Source organism: Lissotriton helveticus, chromosome 3_1 (genome assembly GCF_964261635.1).
Source record: "Lissotriton helveticus chromosome 3_1, aLisHel1.1, whole genome shotgun sequence".
NCBI classification, from domain to species: Eukaryota; Metazoa; Chordata; class Amphibia; order Caudata; family Salamandridae; genus Lissotriton; species Lissotriton helveticus.
The window spans coordinates 1,587,366,969-1,587,385,055 of record NC_136061.1 but is presented as its reverse complement, the minus strand read 5'-3'; the positions used below and the strand labels follow the sequence as shown (position 1 = coordinate 1,587,385,055).

At 42.7% G+C, this 18,087-nt stretch overlaps 1 protein-coding gene across 3 annotated transcripts in view; it reads right to left on the bottom strand.

Annotated features, from left to right (window-relative positions):
• Nucleotides 1–18,087, bottom strand: part of ZW10 (zw10 kinetochore protein) — a 172,578-nt gene that overhangs the window by 34,018 nt on the left and 120,473 nt on the right. For all 3 annotated transcript variants that reach the window (XM_078682353.1, XM_078682352.1, XM_078682354.1), the window contains 5 exons: nucleotides 16,611–16,793; nucleotides 12,025–12,260; nucleotides 10,965–11,036; nucleotides 10,106–10,275; nucleotides 3,048–3,178 (listed from right to left, as the gene is read on the bottom strand). In XM_078682353.1, the coding sequence (XP_078538479.1) occupies nucleotides 3,048–3,178; nucleotides 10,106–10,275; nucleotides 10,965–11,036; nucleotides 12,025–12,260; nucleotides 16,611–16,793 (792 nt within the window). The remainder of the gene's footprint in view (nucleotides 1–3,047; nucleotides 3,179–10,105; nucleotides 10,276–10,964; nucleotides 11,037–12,024; nucleotides 12,261–16,610; nucleotides 16,794–18,087) is intronic.

Here is an 18,087-nt window from a genome sequence, read left to right as displayed (position 1 = left end):
TGCTGAGCAAACTATAATGGTCACTTGTGTGCCTTTTGTAACTGTAGGAAAATATGTGAAGGGGGTACTCAACTGTTCAAATAAGGCCAGTGACAAAGGAAAAGAAAATGCTGTGTTTACAGTTTCGTGGGAGGGTTGTGTGTGGAAATGTAAGTGGACGAGTTGAAAGGAGATACATGTAGATGGGGATGGGGATGGGCATAGGTGACTAACAGAGTGCAAGACTCTAGGAGAAAGTGCCCTAAAGGGGATAACAGGAGTGACTGGAAAACCAAGAAGAACCACTACCCCTTCTACACAGACGGTAGTAATGCTTAATCTACCGTCCCATATTTCCACCATTGAAACATTTCCAATTCTAAATAGTCACACAGTCTTAGTTATTCAGATATTCATTTGCACAAAGTTGAACACGAGCTAACATTCTGCATTGTCAATGGTTATCTACAATTGGACTTAATTTATCAGTGCATGGTGGGGGGCGTGCACTGCAAAGCTGACCACTGACATGACGGGTAGCATGGAGCCGAGAAGATGAAGAGAAAGGAGCATTCAAAGAAGGATGTACTCTAGAGAGGGAATATATTATTTCTTTGAATTGTTTGCTATGAGGAAATAGCAGAAGAATCCTTCCTTTTTGTTTAGAGAAGAGAGGGATAAAGTGGTGTCTCTCATTACTCATATTCCTGGAAATCCTTTGCAGTTAGAACATTGTGTGCTGCCTTGGATTGTGCTTTGTTTATTTGTGTTTAAATTTCTTTATTGATTTTAAGATAGACATTTATCACATAAGAATGGCATACATTCCATAAACCCTACATATGCTACAAATTCAGTTTTACAAATCTCGCAAATTCATTAAATCCATCTTCCATTTTAAGACAAACCAAGCATTTGCAATGAAATAGGTCTGACATTACTAAATGTTTGAGCTATTGGTGTTGCATTATTATTAGCAATGCCAATAGCTCAAACTTTTATAATGCGAGACCTATTGCATTGCAAATGCTTGTTCCTTTTTCCTCCTGTAACCTCGTTAATTCCCTTAACTGTACTTCCTCCTTTAACCTCGGGTTTTCTCCTTTAATCTAGCTTTTTTTCTCCTTCAACATCGTTCTCTGTTAAACCCTGATTTTTCTCCTTAACCTCTTTTCTCCTCATTCAACCTCGTTTTTCCTCATTTTTTACTTTAACCCTATTTTTTCTACAAAAAACTGCTTTTCCTTCCTGTTCGCATTTCCTGTCTTCTGTGCCGTTCTCCACCCGCTTCCTGCCTCTCCTAGACCCCTGACCAGTGCCTCTCTCCCTTCCGGGAAACTGACTTATGGAGGGGGCGGCCGCACCAAAGGCACATCAAAGGCAATCTCGTCCGGGCCTGGAATGTACCCAGTGCCAGGACCCCTAGACCTCCACCCAGCTACAGGAACGCCAAGCAAATGGCCCTCAACCTACTACCACAATGACGACTGTAACCATGCACCTCAACGATCCACAGCAGGACTCTCCTCCTGCCGGCACTGTCCCTTCTCCTGTGACTTCAAAACCCCGGTTCACGAGTCCCCACTCACCTCCATCGAGATGGAACAACTCCAGCTGATCAACACCCCATCTCTCCACAAACACTCCATCAAGATCTCGGACATCATCACCGTCCTCACCCCTGGTGTCGTCTTACTCACCGTGACTTCGCTCAACCCAACATCAGCACTGGCATCGCCACTGCTACACCGAACCGATTCAGGATAATTCACTGGGATGGCATTAACAAACACGGAGGAGGAATGGCCTTCATACACAAAGAATCCCTCCACTCAACAGCCACCACCAATAGCACCACCTCTATCATGGATCACTTCAACTTCCAACTCAACACAGACGGCAAGTCAACATGCTGGCCTGATGTATGAGGTGGCTTTGCGGTCGCACAAGACACAATATACTAAATGTACTTTGTGAGTCAGAAAGAATTTTCTGACTCACGAAGTGCCTTTTACGACTCACTCAGAATTGGAAAGAGGAAAGGTCATGAAAAGGGCTTCCTCCTCCGCATTGCAAGTTGTAATATATACCAGTGTTTGGTGACAGCACTGACAATGCAAACTACTGACAGGTTACCAACACCCCCAACATCGGGTGGTAACCTATTCACAAAGGCAAAGTGAAAGCTGTCCATGTGGGACAACTTTCACTTTATGAATGATGGCGGGGTCTCGGAGGTGAAAAATGTATTGGCATTCACCCACTAGCTCAGTATAAAACATTTGACTAGAATGATATGGTCCTGCAAGCCTCCCGCAACACTATTACTTTTCACCAGTGCACAGATCAGCTGGGAGTTATGGACATGCATGTATAATTTAGCCTCTACAGAGTGAAGACAGTTTGTTAGGGGGCTTGTATTTACCTTGAAACGGAATGGGGATACTGTAGACCCAAGTGGAATACCACAGCTATGTTCCTTGGACTTGGAAGTGCAGTGAGGCATGGCAACAGTCTGGTACTCTTAATACTGATTTTCTGGCATCTGTTGTGCATATGCTGGCAAACTAGCTTCAGAGTGAATGGTAAATGAAGATGAATAAAATGGAAGAGGGAGGAGAGACAGAGGGGAAGAGGGACCAAATGGCTATGAATCCATTCAGTTGATAGACTTAAAGAGTGTGTTCAGGGTTTACTGAAAATAGAGGTTTGCATGTGCAACATATCCAATGAGTCTTTACAGATTTGAAATGTTTTAACCGTTGATAAAAGTAAGGATTCTTACCTAGAAGGCATGTGACTTTGTTGCTTTTAAGAAAGACTGGTTTAACAATTTGTTTCCTAGCAATACTGTAGTTGAATACAGAATGGTCTTGTGGCTAAACCATATTGCAATGCAGAAACTGAGGTAGTTGGTCACTTTTGATCGACCCATGAGTGCTGAACTAGGACTACGTTTATTAGATTTTTTATACAGAACCCCAATTCACTGTCACTCCAATATTCCCAGTCTGCAGAGGCAGGGTACTGCATGAGTGATAACAGTCAAATCTCTCCACCATACTAACCTGCCGAAGGGCTTTGTTTGCAGCAATGTCGTTTTCTTCAACATCAATGTTGGCAAAATTCTTTGCACTCGACAGTCGCCCAAGAAGCTCTTCCTTTTGCAAACGCATTTGTGCCAGGAAGCTCTCGGTGCCTTTTGGAGAAAATAAAGACAAAGATGAAAGACAGGTAAACCTGGAAGTACGTTTAAAATGTGCTTTTAAGAAAGACAATTTTCAACTAAATATGTTGATAAGAGCTAGTTAAAAGCCTTTTGAGAAATTCCAACCCTACTCAAATCACTCCCCTTTGTTATGTTCTGTTAAATACTTGAGTGGTCAACATTGTTCATTATTCTTGCTCCCTAAAATGTCATTCATATTGGAAGTATATACAACCAGATTCAATTATGTTCTTAATGCCTTTTGAGCATCCATTCTCGTCAGAAGGCATTTAATTTGATCCCGTTATCAAACAAGATGTTGTAACTCTAAAACATTATTAGTAAACTGAAGTACAAATGAATGCACCAAGAACCTCCAATTTTTCTTTCATTCATGTATAGTGTGTTGGCATCCTCTCATCAACAGAGCACAGTCGTTCTTCATGTATGTTTAGCGTTGCATTTAGTCACATTACCGTACCGTAGATTGTTATTATCGCCACAGTAGTTTTTACCCATTGCAAATCATCGTAAATATTATCATTCATAGCAGAGTACTAAATAGCAAACTTTGCAGTTGAGTGTGGTTCCGATAAGAAGCCCATTCCTCCCGCTCTCTCTGTGACGTACAGTACGAGGATTCCCAGATCAAGATGACCCAGTGCGGAAAAGGGGGTGATGAGAGAGGAAAGAGAGAGAGGTGGTATTTGCTACTTCAGCACTTCAGGTAGTAGGTTGCAGGGACAACCCGGGTGATGAGGCTTGTGGCTTACATTCAAATATGTGAATAACAAGGCACTAGAAGGGCTTTCATTGGGATGAAAAAACTGGGGGAGGGGCAGTGCTTTAAATGGGCCGGGACTGTCCGGTACGGAGTACCGGCACTTTTTTATTTTGGGAGGGAGAGTACCGGCACTTCTCAAGTGAAATGCTATACTTTTAATTGGAGAGTACCGGCACTTCTCAGCAACAAGCAGGTACTCTGGTACAGAGTACCTGCACTTCTATTTTTCCATTTCACGCACTGGGGAGGGGCGCTCTAAAAGGGGTGTGGACGATATAATTAAGGGCGTGGCTTAAAACACTAAGAACTCTCTGAATAGCATTATGTGCCGCCTGACTGATATTTTGATGCTTCTTTCTGGCTTTGCACCTAGATATATAATAAATATAACAAGCTACATTACACCTACAGCAATCCAGCACTATTGGCTTTGGCAATGGTTGTTAGTTGCATGTGATAAATAAGCAACAAAACATGGCATATTTGTATAAACTAGTTAAAATGCTTCAGTTCCAAAATGATGAGACTGTGAAAGAACGGTAACGAGTCTCTTTAACACCTTCGACGCTGTCGACGTCATGCCCCTCGGGTGAGCTGTGCTCATGACGGAACGGCCGGCCGCCGCGCCTGCGCGGTGCGTTTCATTAAGCGGGCGGGGCCGTGACGGAACCGTTCCGTCACACGCACAGCTCACCCGCGAGCCGTGACTGAATGGTTCTGTCACCAGCGCAGGTGAGCCGCACGCCCCCCGTGACCGTTAGCGCTGCGGCGGAATAGCTGCCGCAGCGAAGGTGTTAAAGATACATGAAAGGTAGTGAAGGGAAGTACTGCTGTGAAATTAAGATTTTTTTTTTTTTACACTGGGAGGGTGAGGTCAATAAAAGAGAGTCCGAAAGGGACCAGTTTCGGCACCTACTTTTCAGAAAACCGTTGCTCAGTACCGGCAAGACCCACTTAAAGCCATGGCACTAGGGCACTTTGATACAAATGATGCAGAACTCAGAATGGAATGTTTCCATACGAGAAACATTCCATTCCCACTTTGGGAGGAGTTAACTGCCCAAAGTGGTTCAGGCGGCCTCAGTAGCGTGAACCGGGCGCTGGGATAAAATATCTCTGCATTCTGCGGTGCTTTGTCAACTTACCAGCCAAGTCTGGGTAACTGTATCGAGACAGCGGATTCTCGAGTAGAAAACTGGATCAATGAAGCTTTGAATCAGATTGCTCCATGTGGAAGGTGAGCCTGTGACAGAACAAAACCCTCGGATGAGTGGTTTAAAACAGCGACGAGCGTTACAGAAAAAACTGTTAATGGTTGGAGCGCCTTTGGAGCAGAGAGTATGATCCTGTTCATAAAAGTGGCTAGAAGGCAGCAATAAAAAAACACTATCATGGGGGTAGGAAAAAGGTTAACTGAATTTTCCACTCAAAATCCAACAGGCTAAAAAATTCCCCCTATGAGCTCTTCAGTGTGGTGAAGTCTCTTTCTTCACTTTGCACTGTCTCAGCAACTACCACTCCAACAGATGAAGGCTGCAACTTGTTGGCGCATTTTGTTCTGGTTAAAGCAGCCAATATTCCGGACTTGTTTCCGGTTAACGCTAGAGACACTCTCTGCTTGAACATTTGGTTTGAAAGGTCAGTGGACACTTCTAGGTCAAATAGTTTCAGACCTATTGATGCAGAAGAGTTAACTACCGTATATATACGAGTCAGTAAAATCAGGCTTGCTTCTAGCTCCTGCTTCTCCATTTATCTTGGTACGAGGCTTGGAGGTGATTCACCCAGTTCCAAGCAAATTGATCAACAACTCCTTAAATTGTGGCCAGGTACCCAGGAGGTGAAAGCATGCAGTGGTGGTTTTCCTTTTAAAACAGCCACTGCCGGACTCAAGCAAGCCGGAAAATTATAATTCAGTTTTTCTCATTCCACTTATCTTCAAAATTACAGAGAAAGCCATCAATAAAGAGATCTCTGCTTTTATGGAGTGCCACAACATGACTCATAAAACTCAATCTGGGTTCCGTCCCACATACAGTACTGAGTCGGCCCTATTGCTGGCAACAGTCTGTGCGACAAATTTTGGCTGCTGGCAATTCGGCAGCCCTAATGATGTTGGATCTTAGCACCGTGTTTGATACTGTGGGTCAGATAATTTTTATAGGGTTACTCTGACATTTTTGGATAGGACACATAACCCTGCGATGGGTTGAGTCCTTTCTGTAACTGACGCACCTTTCACGTGGCACAGAAGCCCCATCAGTCAAGGGTGCTCCTGTTGAATTGCCAACTCTGTTTAACGTTTGTGTGCACCTGCTAGAAGAGGTAACAGAACAATGGGTTCTCGATTGTGTCATATGCTGATGACACTCAGCTTATTATCACTGTCAAACAATGCTACTCAGATGGCTGTGTCTCTCAGTCTCTGCCTAGCAGAAGTTGCAAAGTGGATGGACCTAATTTGTCTGAAGCTCAATGCAGGAAAAACAGAGGTTTTGAATTTGGGTAACCAGGCGACTATTTGGTCATTGGCCTGGTGGCCAATGGAGCTGGCTCCTGTCCCAGAAACCAAACCGAAGGTCAAGAATCTCAGAATCTGGGATGATAAATTATTCTTTGACAGCCAAATCTCTGCAGTGGCGGGAAAGTGTTTTGGACTTCTGAAAATGCTGAGAGACATAATGTACTTCCTTACTAGCAGAATCAAGGAAGACAGTGGTTCAGGCCATGATAGTGTCAATGCTGGACTACTGTAATGTGTTATACCTTGGAATGACACAAAGTAGACTCAACAGACTGCAAAGAGTGCAGCAATGCAGCAGCTAGTCTCATTTCGAATCCGCCTATGAAAGAAGAGCTTAGGAAGCTTCACTGGCTCCATGTGAGACAAAGAGCAGCCTTTAAAGCCTTATGTTTCTGTTACAAAGCCATGAACAATAAAGGGCCACAGTATCTGCAACCGCTGGTGAGACCTTACGTACCCCAGAGGAATCTTAGATCAGCAAGGAACCTCTTGGCAATAGTGCCCAGAGTAAGGAAAGCACACGTTGGCGGACAGTCACTCAGCTTCCTAGCACCTAAGATGTGGAATTCTCTACCCTAATCAGATCGGCAGGCCCAGTCAGTGGAAATGTTAAAAAAAAAACGTAAAACATGGGTTTTCAGTTCAGGATGTAGGGGGCTTCAGAACTGTACTGACGGGTGGGATTCGGTATAGAGTACTGGGACACCTCTCTTGAGGTAGGTGTGCACTGTAGAAATTTCATTATTGTTATTCTTAATATCGGTTAGTGAACTCTGCGTGGGGAGAAGCTATGATAAGACCAGACCAGGATACACGTGAAAGCACTTTGATGCCACTGAATCCAGAATATCAAAGCAGGTAGTAACAAGATAAAAAGGTAGAGGTCTTGCCTAGCTTGACCAAATTAGGGAGCCAGATAGGGACAAGGCAACAAAAGTGCAAGGATCGAATATGGCAATACAATATTGAAACATGAAGCCATACAACTGCTCAACAAATTGTGAGGCATCTTTTGCACACTAACTTAGGTCTTAAGTATTCACTGCCTAACAAGTCTCAGAACTGGTGGTTCTAACCCAAAAGCAAGTGTGCACCGAGGTTAATGGTTCTACAAGCTGGTTTACCCCCACTTACAGACACCCTTAAGCCCCTCTCCTTTTCCCATGTGCCAATGTTCTTTGGATGTCTAGTCTTACCTTCCTTCCTGACTCCCAATTTCCCAACTATCTTTCAAGTGGTCTTTGAAGGATTTTAGGATGTCCTCTCTTCCTTATCCTGACAGTAAGTCTCTTTATTCAAAAACTCTGCAGTTGTGCAAAGATGTTGCCTTTCTATTATTTTATGTTGCTTTTTATTAGTTGAAATTAAGCCTGAATAACGTTAGGATAGTTTTTCATAAAATGTACTGCTATTGTTGAAGAGTCATTTCTTCGCCAGCTATGAATTGTATGTTTTGTCCATCAGAGTTATCTTTTCTTGTCTTTGTTTCCTATGGACCAGAGTCTGTATGGACAATAATTACAGATTCAATACCCTATGTCATTCATTACTCAATAAATAATTTCTCTGCAATATGTGGCCAACAGAATATGTTACCCTTTAACCCATTACAATAGTGTGCACAGCTCAAATACGGAAATGTGAATTTGCTTCTGCTGTCTATTGCTTTTGTTTCTACTTATGTTGTATTCTTTCACCTTTGACCAATGAATAATTTGTGTTTTCCCTTCTTCTGCATGCAAAACTATGATCTGATTTAAAAATCTCTTTGAAAAATGTTATTAGTTTACACTTGCATGCAAGAAAGTTTCTTACCCAATAGCTCCACATCAAACATTTTGATGTAAACACCAACTTAATCTTTTTTACAGGTGCTTTCTGTTTCAGCCAAGCACCTTCGGAGGTATTTTTAACTTTTTTAATGCTTTTGATAATAAATCCTTCAAGTACCCTGTTTTATGAATCAGTTGCACAGCTTCATTTGTTTGAAACTCCAAGTCACCAGACTGTAAAGCAATATTTTTACTCTCAGAAACTCCAAGTATGGTAGATGTTTTACCAATGGTCTTCAATGGAAGCTCAGATATAACAGCAAATAATTAGCTCCACATGTTTTCAATTTTCTTGTGGATTTCAGTATGTATTAAATCTTTTTTATATAAGAATCTGTGAAAAAAATAATAACTATGAAAATAAAAATGATCAAAATGTTAAATATTGATGTAGTCAGAAGATAAATGCTTCGCGTGACTTTGGCCATACCTAGTGTTGCTGTTTGAAAATAAATAGGATCCTTTAGCGGGACCATGTCTTATTAAGACGGCAGGGTTTTTGTTCTTGTTCTAGCAAATAATTTGTCACCTTTTTGTCACCTAGACTTGTTGTGTAATCACTATCTAATTAACCAAGCTTGACTAAAACAAAAAGCAAAAAAGTTATAAAACGGTTTCAAACAGTGACGTCACTGCTGCTATCTATATAGAATTGTTTTTGTTTAAGATTGGAAATACCTTGAAAAATATATATAAATATATATATATATAAATATTTTTTTTTAAAGCATTCTGTAATCAGGCTTTTTTTTTAAATTCAAGAATGTCTTTTCTAGTATTTTCGTCCACACAGTCCCAATTATGAATGTCATCTGTGTACATGGAGAGTGCTATTAGTAGGGTTTTTCATTTGAATATTTCTAGAAGTCAAACTCTGGTGAATAAAGCAGTACTCCAATGGCGATAGGATACAGAACACTTTTAACACAAGAAAATGAGAGGACTTTCATAGAAGCAAATTTATTAATATGGTACAGTTATCGACTTTTTCCAAGAATTAGATATTTCAGAGAAGCATACACTTATTGGTTTACTTCGGCAACATGATCAAATTAATTGCCTTCTGATAAAAAAAAAAAAAAGATTTTGGTTAGAAGATTTTTTAGTATTTAACCAACATAAAGGAGATTTGTGAACAACTTTGGAAATTAAATGGAAAAATGATATATTCAAAGTTATTGATAAATATGCAAAATATTGAACTGAAGATTCAAACTTTGAAAGGATTTATTCTTCATGCTGTTTTCACATTGCATTGGGGACAAAAGTCCCAACAAAAGTTTGCCCAATATTTATTTGCCAAAAGACTGTGAAACACATCATATAGAATATACAAGTAAATAAACAGTAAACCAATATATGGATTAAGTGTTCAAACAGAATAGCATCTTTTGGTAAAGAACTCATCATTACTGAAGTTTGTATTCAGTATTCGAAAAGTGTGTTAACCTAGCAAATGTCCATAACCCTCCAAAACACAATAGGGGGTGGATTTGAAAGGATATGAATTATATTTTGAAACTAAGATCATCTACAAGTAGTTGGGCATAACTGTGCATAAATTGATACCCACTGCAGGCTATAGTTTGGAGTAACCCTTATGGTAATAATTAAACCAGTGAACCTCTATCAAAAAAGCATTACAAAGGGAAGCGGACAAAAAAAGGAGAACACAATGGATCAGAGTGAATATTCTTTTGAGTACAAGTTCTACTTGACAACAAGTGTTTGTGACAGCAATGAAGTGAAGGTCTATAAAGAAAACTTAAAAAACTTACCAAGTCTTCTTAATCCAGGAACTAAGTCTACAAACGTGGCAGCTCCTTCACACAGAGGAGATGGCAAGTGATACCGGAACTGGTGTCCAAGCGTCAACAAGTGGTGGGCAATGTACATGCAGTTATTATGATGGATGGCCGTCAGTTGCGGCAATTTTTGAAGGTTCTCTCTGTTGGATGCAAACAGTAAAACTAAGGGTAAGATGCTTCAAAAGATAAAACACAACAGCAAAACAATGTATAATATGACAAGCAAAGATCAATGCTGAGCCATGAATGGAAGAATACAAATCTTGCCAGAACTAAGCCAAGGTGATGTAACAGTATTTTGATTTACCTACTGAAAAGTTTGGAAGTGACATTCATTTTAACAGAATTTTTTTTTTTTTAAGAACCTACACTTTCACTAACATCTTAACACGTACAAGCCCATATGTATAATGCGGTTGACTGTTACCAAGAAAAAAACAGAAGAAACAGTCCGAGTTGTAGAACTGTGATCTTATTGAGGAGCATCGATGCACATGATTTGGAGTGAGCGTCTACTTATTTATGCAGGTATGGGATGGCCGGCGGTTTAAAGTGCAGGCATGGTTTATGGGTGATGGCAAGGCCCCACTGTTATCCTAGCACAGGTCCAGTGATGAATCAGACACAAGAACTGTGGAGCCAGGAGTGTTTGAATAATCACTGTGACTGTTCTTGTTGTATTGAAAATGTACTTAGTACATTTAGTCAGCTAATGAACTATTGTAACTGAAGTGTCCTACTTGAGCTGAAAAACTATACGTTGAGATTAGACAATAATGCTCAAGTGTAAAAAAAAAAAAAAGATTTTGAATGAAAAAAATCCACTTACTTGTGGTACGTTGGTACAACATCATGAAATAAATGAAAGATATGCCTTACAGTGTAAAAAAGTTGAATGGCACTGTAAAAGAAAAGAAAAACTATTTAAGAATGGGACAAAGTAAAGAATGTTCGCAACAAATGTTAAATCAAAAGCCACTTTGCCCCTGCTCTCACCGTTTAATGCAGGGCAGCGACGTCCCACAGAACGTCTGCTTTTATCATGCAGTACAACAAAGCTGCTCACCATATAGCCCTGGCCTGTACCACTCAATTCACACAATAGATCCGATCAGAGGTCAGTGGGCACGTTACTAGTATCATAGTAAAAGCTGGCCTTTTTAAATGTGCGTTTGATTCCTTTGATTGACCATGTCTCAAAAGCCCAGAGAACATTGCACTGGCTGCCTGTTGAACAAGGAATGATTTCTAAAACCCTATGCCTCGTTTCAAAGTGTATTACCAGCTGAAAAAATCTTTGGCCCTTCACTTTAATCATTACAAACAGGCAAAGCAGTTACGATCTAATACCCATATATTATTAAAAATTATACGAATTAGGAATTCTATAATAGGAGGCAGGTCTCACTCACAGCTTGGTACAAGGCTGTGGAAAAATCACCCTACGTGTCGTTCTTCATTCAGGAAAGCATTGAATACCCACCTGGGCTTCTTAAACCCCTCATTCGATGGCCAACATGCGATCGTACGGTGAACATTTATAAGAACCCATTCATACATTCAGCAAAAGACAGTTTAAAGACTAATCTGCACTCATTTTATTTATCCCTGGCATATGCGGGAATTTCAGTTTTCTTGCATGTATTGCAAAAAAGCAGGCAGTAGTGAGCTAACTGGAATATACATGTGACTAACTCCAAAACAACAGTCAACAATGATCGGAATAGCCAACGGTTGATATTGTTGGAGTGCTTTGCCTTACAAACGTCTGATTGGGCCGCAGTAACACTCTCTGCCACTGGGACTTAAAAGTTCACAGATTTCAGCAAGAGCTCCTTTCTGAACACCAACATTCAAAGTAGACTGTCACCTCCCCTTCCAAGTCTCACCACTGATTGCCACTAGACGTAGCCTCGGTCATTGTTGAATATGCCAAATTAACCAACTTCTGCACTGATTCACTAATTCGGCACGCCGGCAAGGAGAAAGTATGCTGCCCCAGTTTGTTTTGAGTCTCCAAATTCACAGACTCCTGGATGGCTCTGGACACTTGCTGCGTCTTGCGTCGGTCGCCAGATCCAGGGTTGGGCAATTTCTGTACGCTAACCTTCGACTCCGGGGCGATCTAAACACAGAAGCAACGAACACAAAACAGGAAAATTTAGACCGCTAACCCAACAAAAACATTCAAAAACTGTAAAGAGTAAATCATACAAATCCAAGGAGGAAGAGCCTTCCCATTCAAACTCAAGAAAGCAACAAGCCATGGAAGAGTACAGCTAGGTAGCTGGGTGCATAATGAGTCATGGTCAGCAGTGGTCTTTCATACAATGCCTGAAAAGATTGACCTAATGATTCTACTTGCAGGAACTCTCTGCTCAATCATTTCAAACGGCACCCTTTCAAAGTATCGACACCATTAAGTGTTGAAAATGCCTCCTCCTCATTTCAGGGAAATACATACCCTTGGATTAGGAGAAGTGTGAATCTGCAGGACAAAGTATAATAAAGGACACTGAATGATAAAAAACTAACATTACTCTCCGTTATCACATGCCTTCTGCAGTGTTCCATCCCATGAAGATGCCATATAGTGCAGACCACTTACTAAACCAATCAACATGCAATACATTTGTTGTAGTCACCCTTTAGAACAAGAAAGCCAAAGCTGAAAAGCTCAGCAAGCATGATTAGCATTTAACATTTTTCAAAGTGACTTTTTAAAGTAAAGAATATTCAACATGCAAAGAAGAAACGGAGAGCCAAAAGAGGGATATAGAGCAGTTTGAACGAGTTTCCTAAACCAGCCCATACTGCACCAAACAAAAGCAAGCAAGCAACTAATTTGGGTTAGTTCCACCTTCCAACTCATGAGAATTATTAAATCAAAATAGGACCAAACGGTGCACATTGCAGGACAACTTTTCAAATACTATGGAAAAGAAGTCAATGATTTATAGGCCATTCCTTCTAAAGAAATATTCCAAAACGTCATGGTCTGACACGTTATACTCCCAAAGGAGCATTTAAGAAGATTTCATGTATCATATATAACCGTGGATTTACAGGAGGAAAATAGCTGTGCAGTAGGAGAGGCTTCGTCTGAGACAGTGTGCCATGAACAAAACAGGAGAAATACTGTTAGAGCGGGTGCCATTCACAAAAATGTCCAAGGGAAATTATACCACTTTCAAATATTGTTACAGAGTTCTCATCACGGTAAATCTAGCAGTTGAAAGCATATGAACATTTATGAGGCTGAAAATAAAATACCATGCGAACTAGTGAATTTATATGGCATGATATTGGCACTGTACGCTACAGTATTTTTGTTCATATATGAGCTGCTCAAATATGCCAGTGTGGGGCCAACTGCAGTGTTTTTATTATCCCACTAAATATTGTTGGATCCTCTGATCACAGATGTAGAAATAAGGCCCTGTGGCAAGTGTGATAGCTACCAAGCTCTGGTTATGGATGTCACAGGATCAGACCTCAGTGATTACCCATCAGATACAGCTATGAAGCCATTGTCTACAAAGCCCTTATCCAGTGACCGAATCGCTTAATGAAATGGCAGAGTACACGTTGTCCGCAGTACTGTCCAGTTAACTGCCATGCCAGTCTACACACTTCTGTCAGTGTGTAGACCACCAAAGCTATGAAAGTATGCATATTCCGCCACAATGTGCAGCATCATTTCCATGTAAGTGTGGGAGTGGACTAATGTCCTGCAGAACCCCCACTTTTCCGAAGGATATAGCTCCATTCTCCTATGGCCCAGAATGAAAAACACCACTGTCATATTAGCTTCCACAATATGCAAGGCTCCATTATAACCAATGTTTCCAGTGAGAATCTGTTTATGCAGCGGTAACGCATTTGCCTCCATACGTAAATTACACTTACCGCACCTTTCTACATGTTGCCCCTATTATGCAAAGCACGGTTACCATTAGATCATCCACATTGGTAGCATGTGCCCGACTTGCTTCCACATTGCCCTGCTCATTTCCACATGGCCTTAAGCATGTGTAGCATCATTGCCATCCTGAAAGCCAAAGTGCCCCATAAGAGAAGCGTCACTGCCACCACATTACCTGCATCGACCTTCCCTCTCCCTCACTAGTGTGGCGCTGCATCGATGCAGCACCTGCAGCTGGGTAATTCTGAGCCAAATGTACAAAACCAGGAATATGAACGGGCTTCTGGCCTCGCAGAGAAGATTTACTGCCACGCACAGCAGGGATTTTGGCGCAGGGTTGAAGCACTTTTTTTTGGGGGGTTGGGGGATTTATATAATGTGAAATCGAACGGAAGGTATCGGAGAGCTTTACAAGAGCACCAGATATATTTCACAAGTACACATCCATGGAGATCAAGTGATTTGCTCAGAAGTATGAGTTACTTACCGTCGGTAACGATGTATCTGGTAGAGACGATTCTAGCCGCAGATTCCTTCACGTAGAATTATCCCCAGACATGAGACTGGATCCGGAAAACTTTTGCCACAGCATCCCTGCGCACCGGGGGCAGGGCGACAATGCGACTCTGCCAAGGCGTCGTCCGCGTACGTGATGTGAGCGAGGTCACATAAGACCCACCCCGGCGCGCCTACGTTAGTTTTCTTCGTAGAACTTTTTCGAACCACAACGTGGAGCCACCATACAAAAAACTGTGGGAGCATGGGAACAGTGTGCGAAAGAGTAGAAAATGGAGAGACAAACGACACCATAAGGAACAGTGAAACACTGCAGTGTCCAAAGGCAGGGGCAGAAGAAAGAACAGCGCAGAGCCCTGAGCAGCCACCCTGCCATCATATAGACAGCCTTTCCCCTGAAACAAGGAAAATGCGTAAAAAGCCATGATACACATAACAGGCCCACCACCCCCATCCAGAAATAAGGAAGGCGAGCCAGTCCCAAGACAGACAGAAACACAAACCTCCAAGCCACCCCAGCATAGAGAGCAACCACACCCCAAGGAATAAGGGCAAAGCCTAGCCAGATGACCCCTATTGGGAGGTAAGCAGAGGGACCAGGACCCTCAGCAGCAACAGGAAGGGAAGGGAGGGGAGGACAGAGATTGAAGGTGCCGTAGCGGCATCAACTCGGCCTTAGACAGGACCACCTTGTCAAAGGACAGAGAGGTGCTAGGGGATGTGACCCGAGCCCCGGTGACCTCCCGCGACACCACAGGGACTCCCGCAGGAGTTTGTGGTGAGGCAGAGACGCCGTGGCCTGAAAGAGGTACCCCGGAGGAGCAGCACCCCACCAGCACCACATACTCCAAGCCTGGATCCGAACCAGTCGGCGCCGGAGCCACCAGCGGCGCCCTAGAGGGCCCTGTGCAGGGCGAGGGATCCGCTGAAGCCCCAGGAGGGGAAGTAGGAGGAGACACCAGAGAGGCCTGCAAAGCCGCCGCGTATGTTTCCATTTGAACTCTCGACACCCCAACACCAGGAAACGGTGGATAGGACGACACGTGGGTCCGCATCACCCGCAGAGAGTCCACGCCCCTGGCAGGCCGGAAACCAGCCCCGGGGACAAACTGCAACACTTACCCACTGGGGTGCGACACTCACGTGACATCGGAGAAGGGCGAGGACAACGACTACAGCCGTATCTGATGCCGTCTGCCGAAGCAGACCGAGGGGAGTACGTTGACTTGGAGAGACACGCCGAGAGAAGTTTCTTCCGGCGCTCCCGCCGCGACTTCGGCTTCAACTGTTGGCACACCACACAATCAGTTGTGTTGTGACCCTTCTCCAAAGACCACATACAAATGAGGTGCGGGTCCGTTGCCGAAATGAGACGCCCACAAAAAGTGCAAGTTTTGAAGCCCGAAGGCATTCGTACACTATTCCACCAAAAAGAAATGGAAGGAAAAAGGGGCCCTGAACAGACCCGTAGCAAGGACCGGATCCGCGGTACACGCGGAAAAGGAAAAAAAACTGATGTAGGAGCGCCGGGGTGGGTCTTACGTGACCTCGCTGACATCACGTGACCTCGCTGACATCATGTACACAGACGACGCCTGGGCGGAGTCGCTTGGTGTCGCCCCGCCCCCGGCTCACAGGGATGCGGTGGCATAAGTTTTCCAGATCCAGTCTCACGCCTGGGGATAATTCTATGTGCAGGAATCTGAGGCTAGTAGTCTCTATCACATTCACAGGATGTTGATCCTCCCGCCAGACTCGAACCCTGTTCCCCAGCTTTGAGGTTGACTGCTCCAGCAGGTGGGCCACAACCCTATCCGGAAGAATATTTGAAGTAACCACACAAGGTAGTGGCAGAGCACACAGGATATGGGCTTGTTGGTTTGTAGCACACATCGCACTGTCCGCCTCTGGGAATATCTTGGGATCTCACTTGCCAGTCTAGCCATGCACGAATGTTCCAGGTACTTCTACATTGTCAAGAATGTATTTAGTCAGCAAACATCAACAGCTGAAAATCGAAATCCGTGTAGCTACCTTTACAGTGGTGTGTATTTCAGATGTCATCAAGTTTCTGGCCGCTACAATGACATCTTGACATTTCTTGCTAGCAAAGAGGACATTGACGTTCTGGGCATACTTCAGCAGGTTGGTGGAATCCCCTTTCAGGAACCTCATGTCCTTCAAAGCTTTTTCAAACATCTCCGTTGTTTTAATGACCTAAAAACAGAAAGACTGGTTTATCTCTGTATGTCACCTCTGAGCACATGCTACAAGGGATCGCACATGGACCAATAAGGAATTCTCCACCAATCACAACTTACATTGTTCTAACACTAAAGCAATTTTACTGCCAAATGTTTTAAAGGCACAGAAAGGAAGAAACGCCTCTTTGGGGAACAACCATTCCCTGTTATGCGGCCCTTTTCTCCGCACACCCGAACACCCCCTCCCATTATGTAGCTTCACTCCGATATAAACTACAGAAGTTAGAATGACAAATGAGAACAATAACTTGCAACTTAAGCAAAGTCATTTGAAGTTTAGAAAAAAGAAAAACAAAATCCCAACTTACCAACTCACCAATCGTATCCAAGACTTGTCTAAAAATATTGTTCTAGCTCAGAGTTGTGAAAACAGAAATCCTCACCAGCAACCACTACTTTAACCTCTGCCTCATTCTGGACCACGTGTTTCGGGCTCTCCCTTTCTGGCTAAATTCATGGAACTGGCTAAACAAACACCGTAAAGCCTGTTACTGGACCGACACAAGTCTGTGTTTAAATCCGATACAGCACAAAAGCCTCCATACTTAAGATCACAGATGACTCCACACTGTTAAATGAGAACAAAACACAGCAGGCGGCTGCTACTTCTCGACCTATTAAGCTTTCGATACCACTGACCACGATATTCTACTAAAAAGAATGATGTGTTAGGATGGGCGCATTAGGTTCAAACCATACCTGCCTAAAAAAACATAAGGTATTAAAAAAGCGAATTCTGTATCCGCTCCAATTCCTTTTGGAGTCACACAAAAATGTATCTTAGCTCCGTTATTCAACCTGTATATTGACTATGATCAAGATACTCTCAAAAGAAGTCATATACTTCGATCATTACCTGAGAAACCACAGATGTGTTTTTAGGACTGATAGCATAGGTAATATTGAAACTCTGGCCCAATGACAATCTGAAGTATACTCATGGAAGTCCTTTATAAATCTTAAATGTAGCCCTCAAAAGACTGAATTCCTGTCCTACTATTGCATAGCAGCTCAACAGCCTCACTCCTGATTGGACAGCTAAACTAAAGGCACTAAACATCAACCAGCCAAATCCTTTGACTCTGGAATGAGTAGATCTCCTCAAATCTAGACTTCATATCAAAGAAATCGGCGCATTTTTCACTGGATCTACTTTATAACATCAGAGCCTTCATTCCCAAACACGACTTCAAAGCCGGTGTCCAGACTTTAGGGGCATTAGTAAGGTCTTGTATAAAATACAGCAA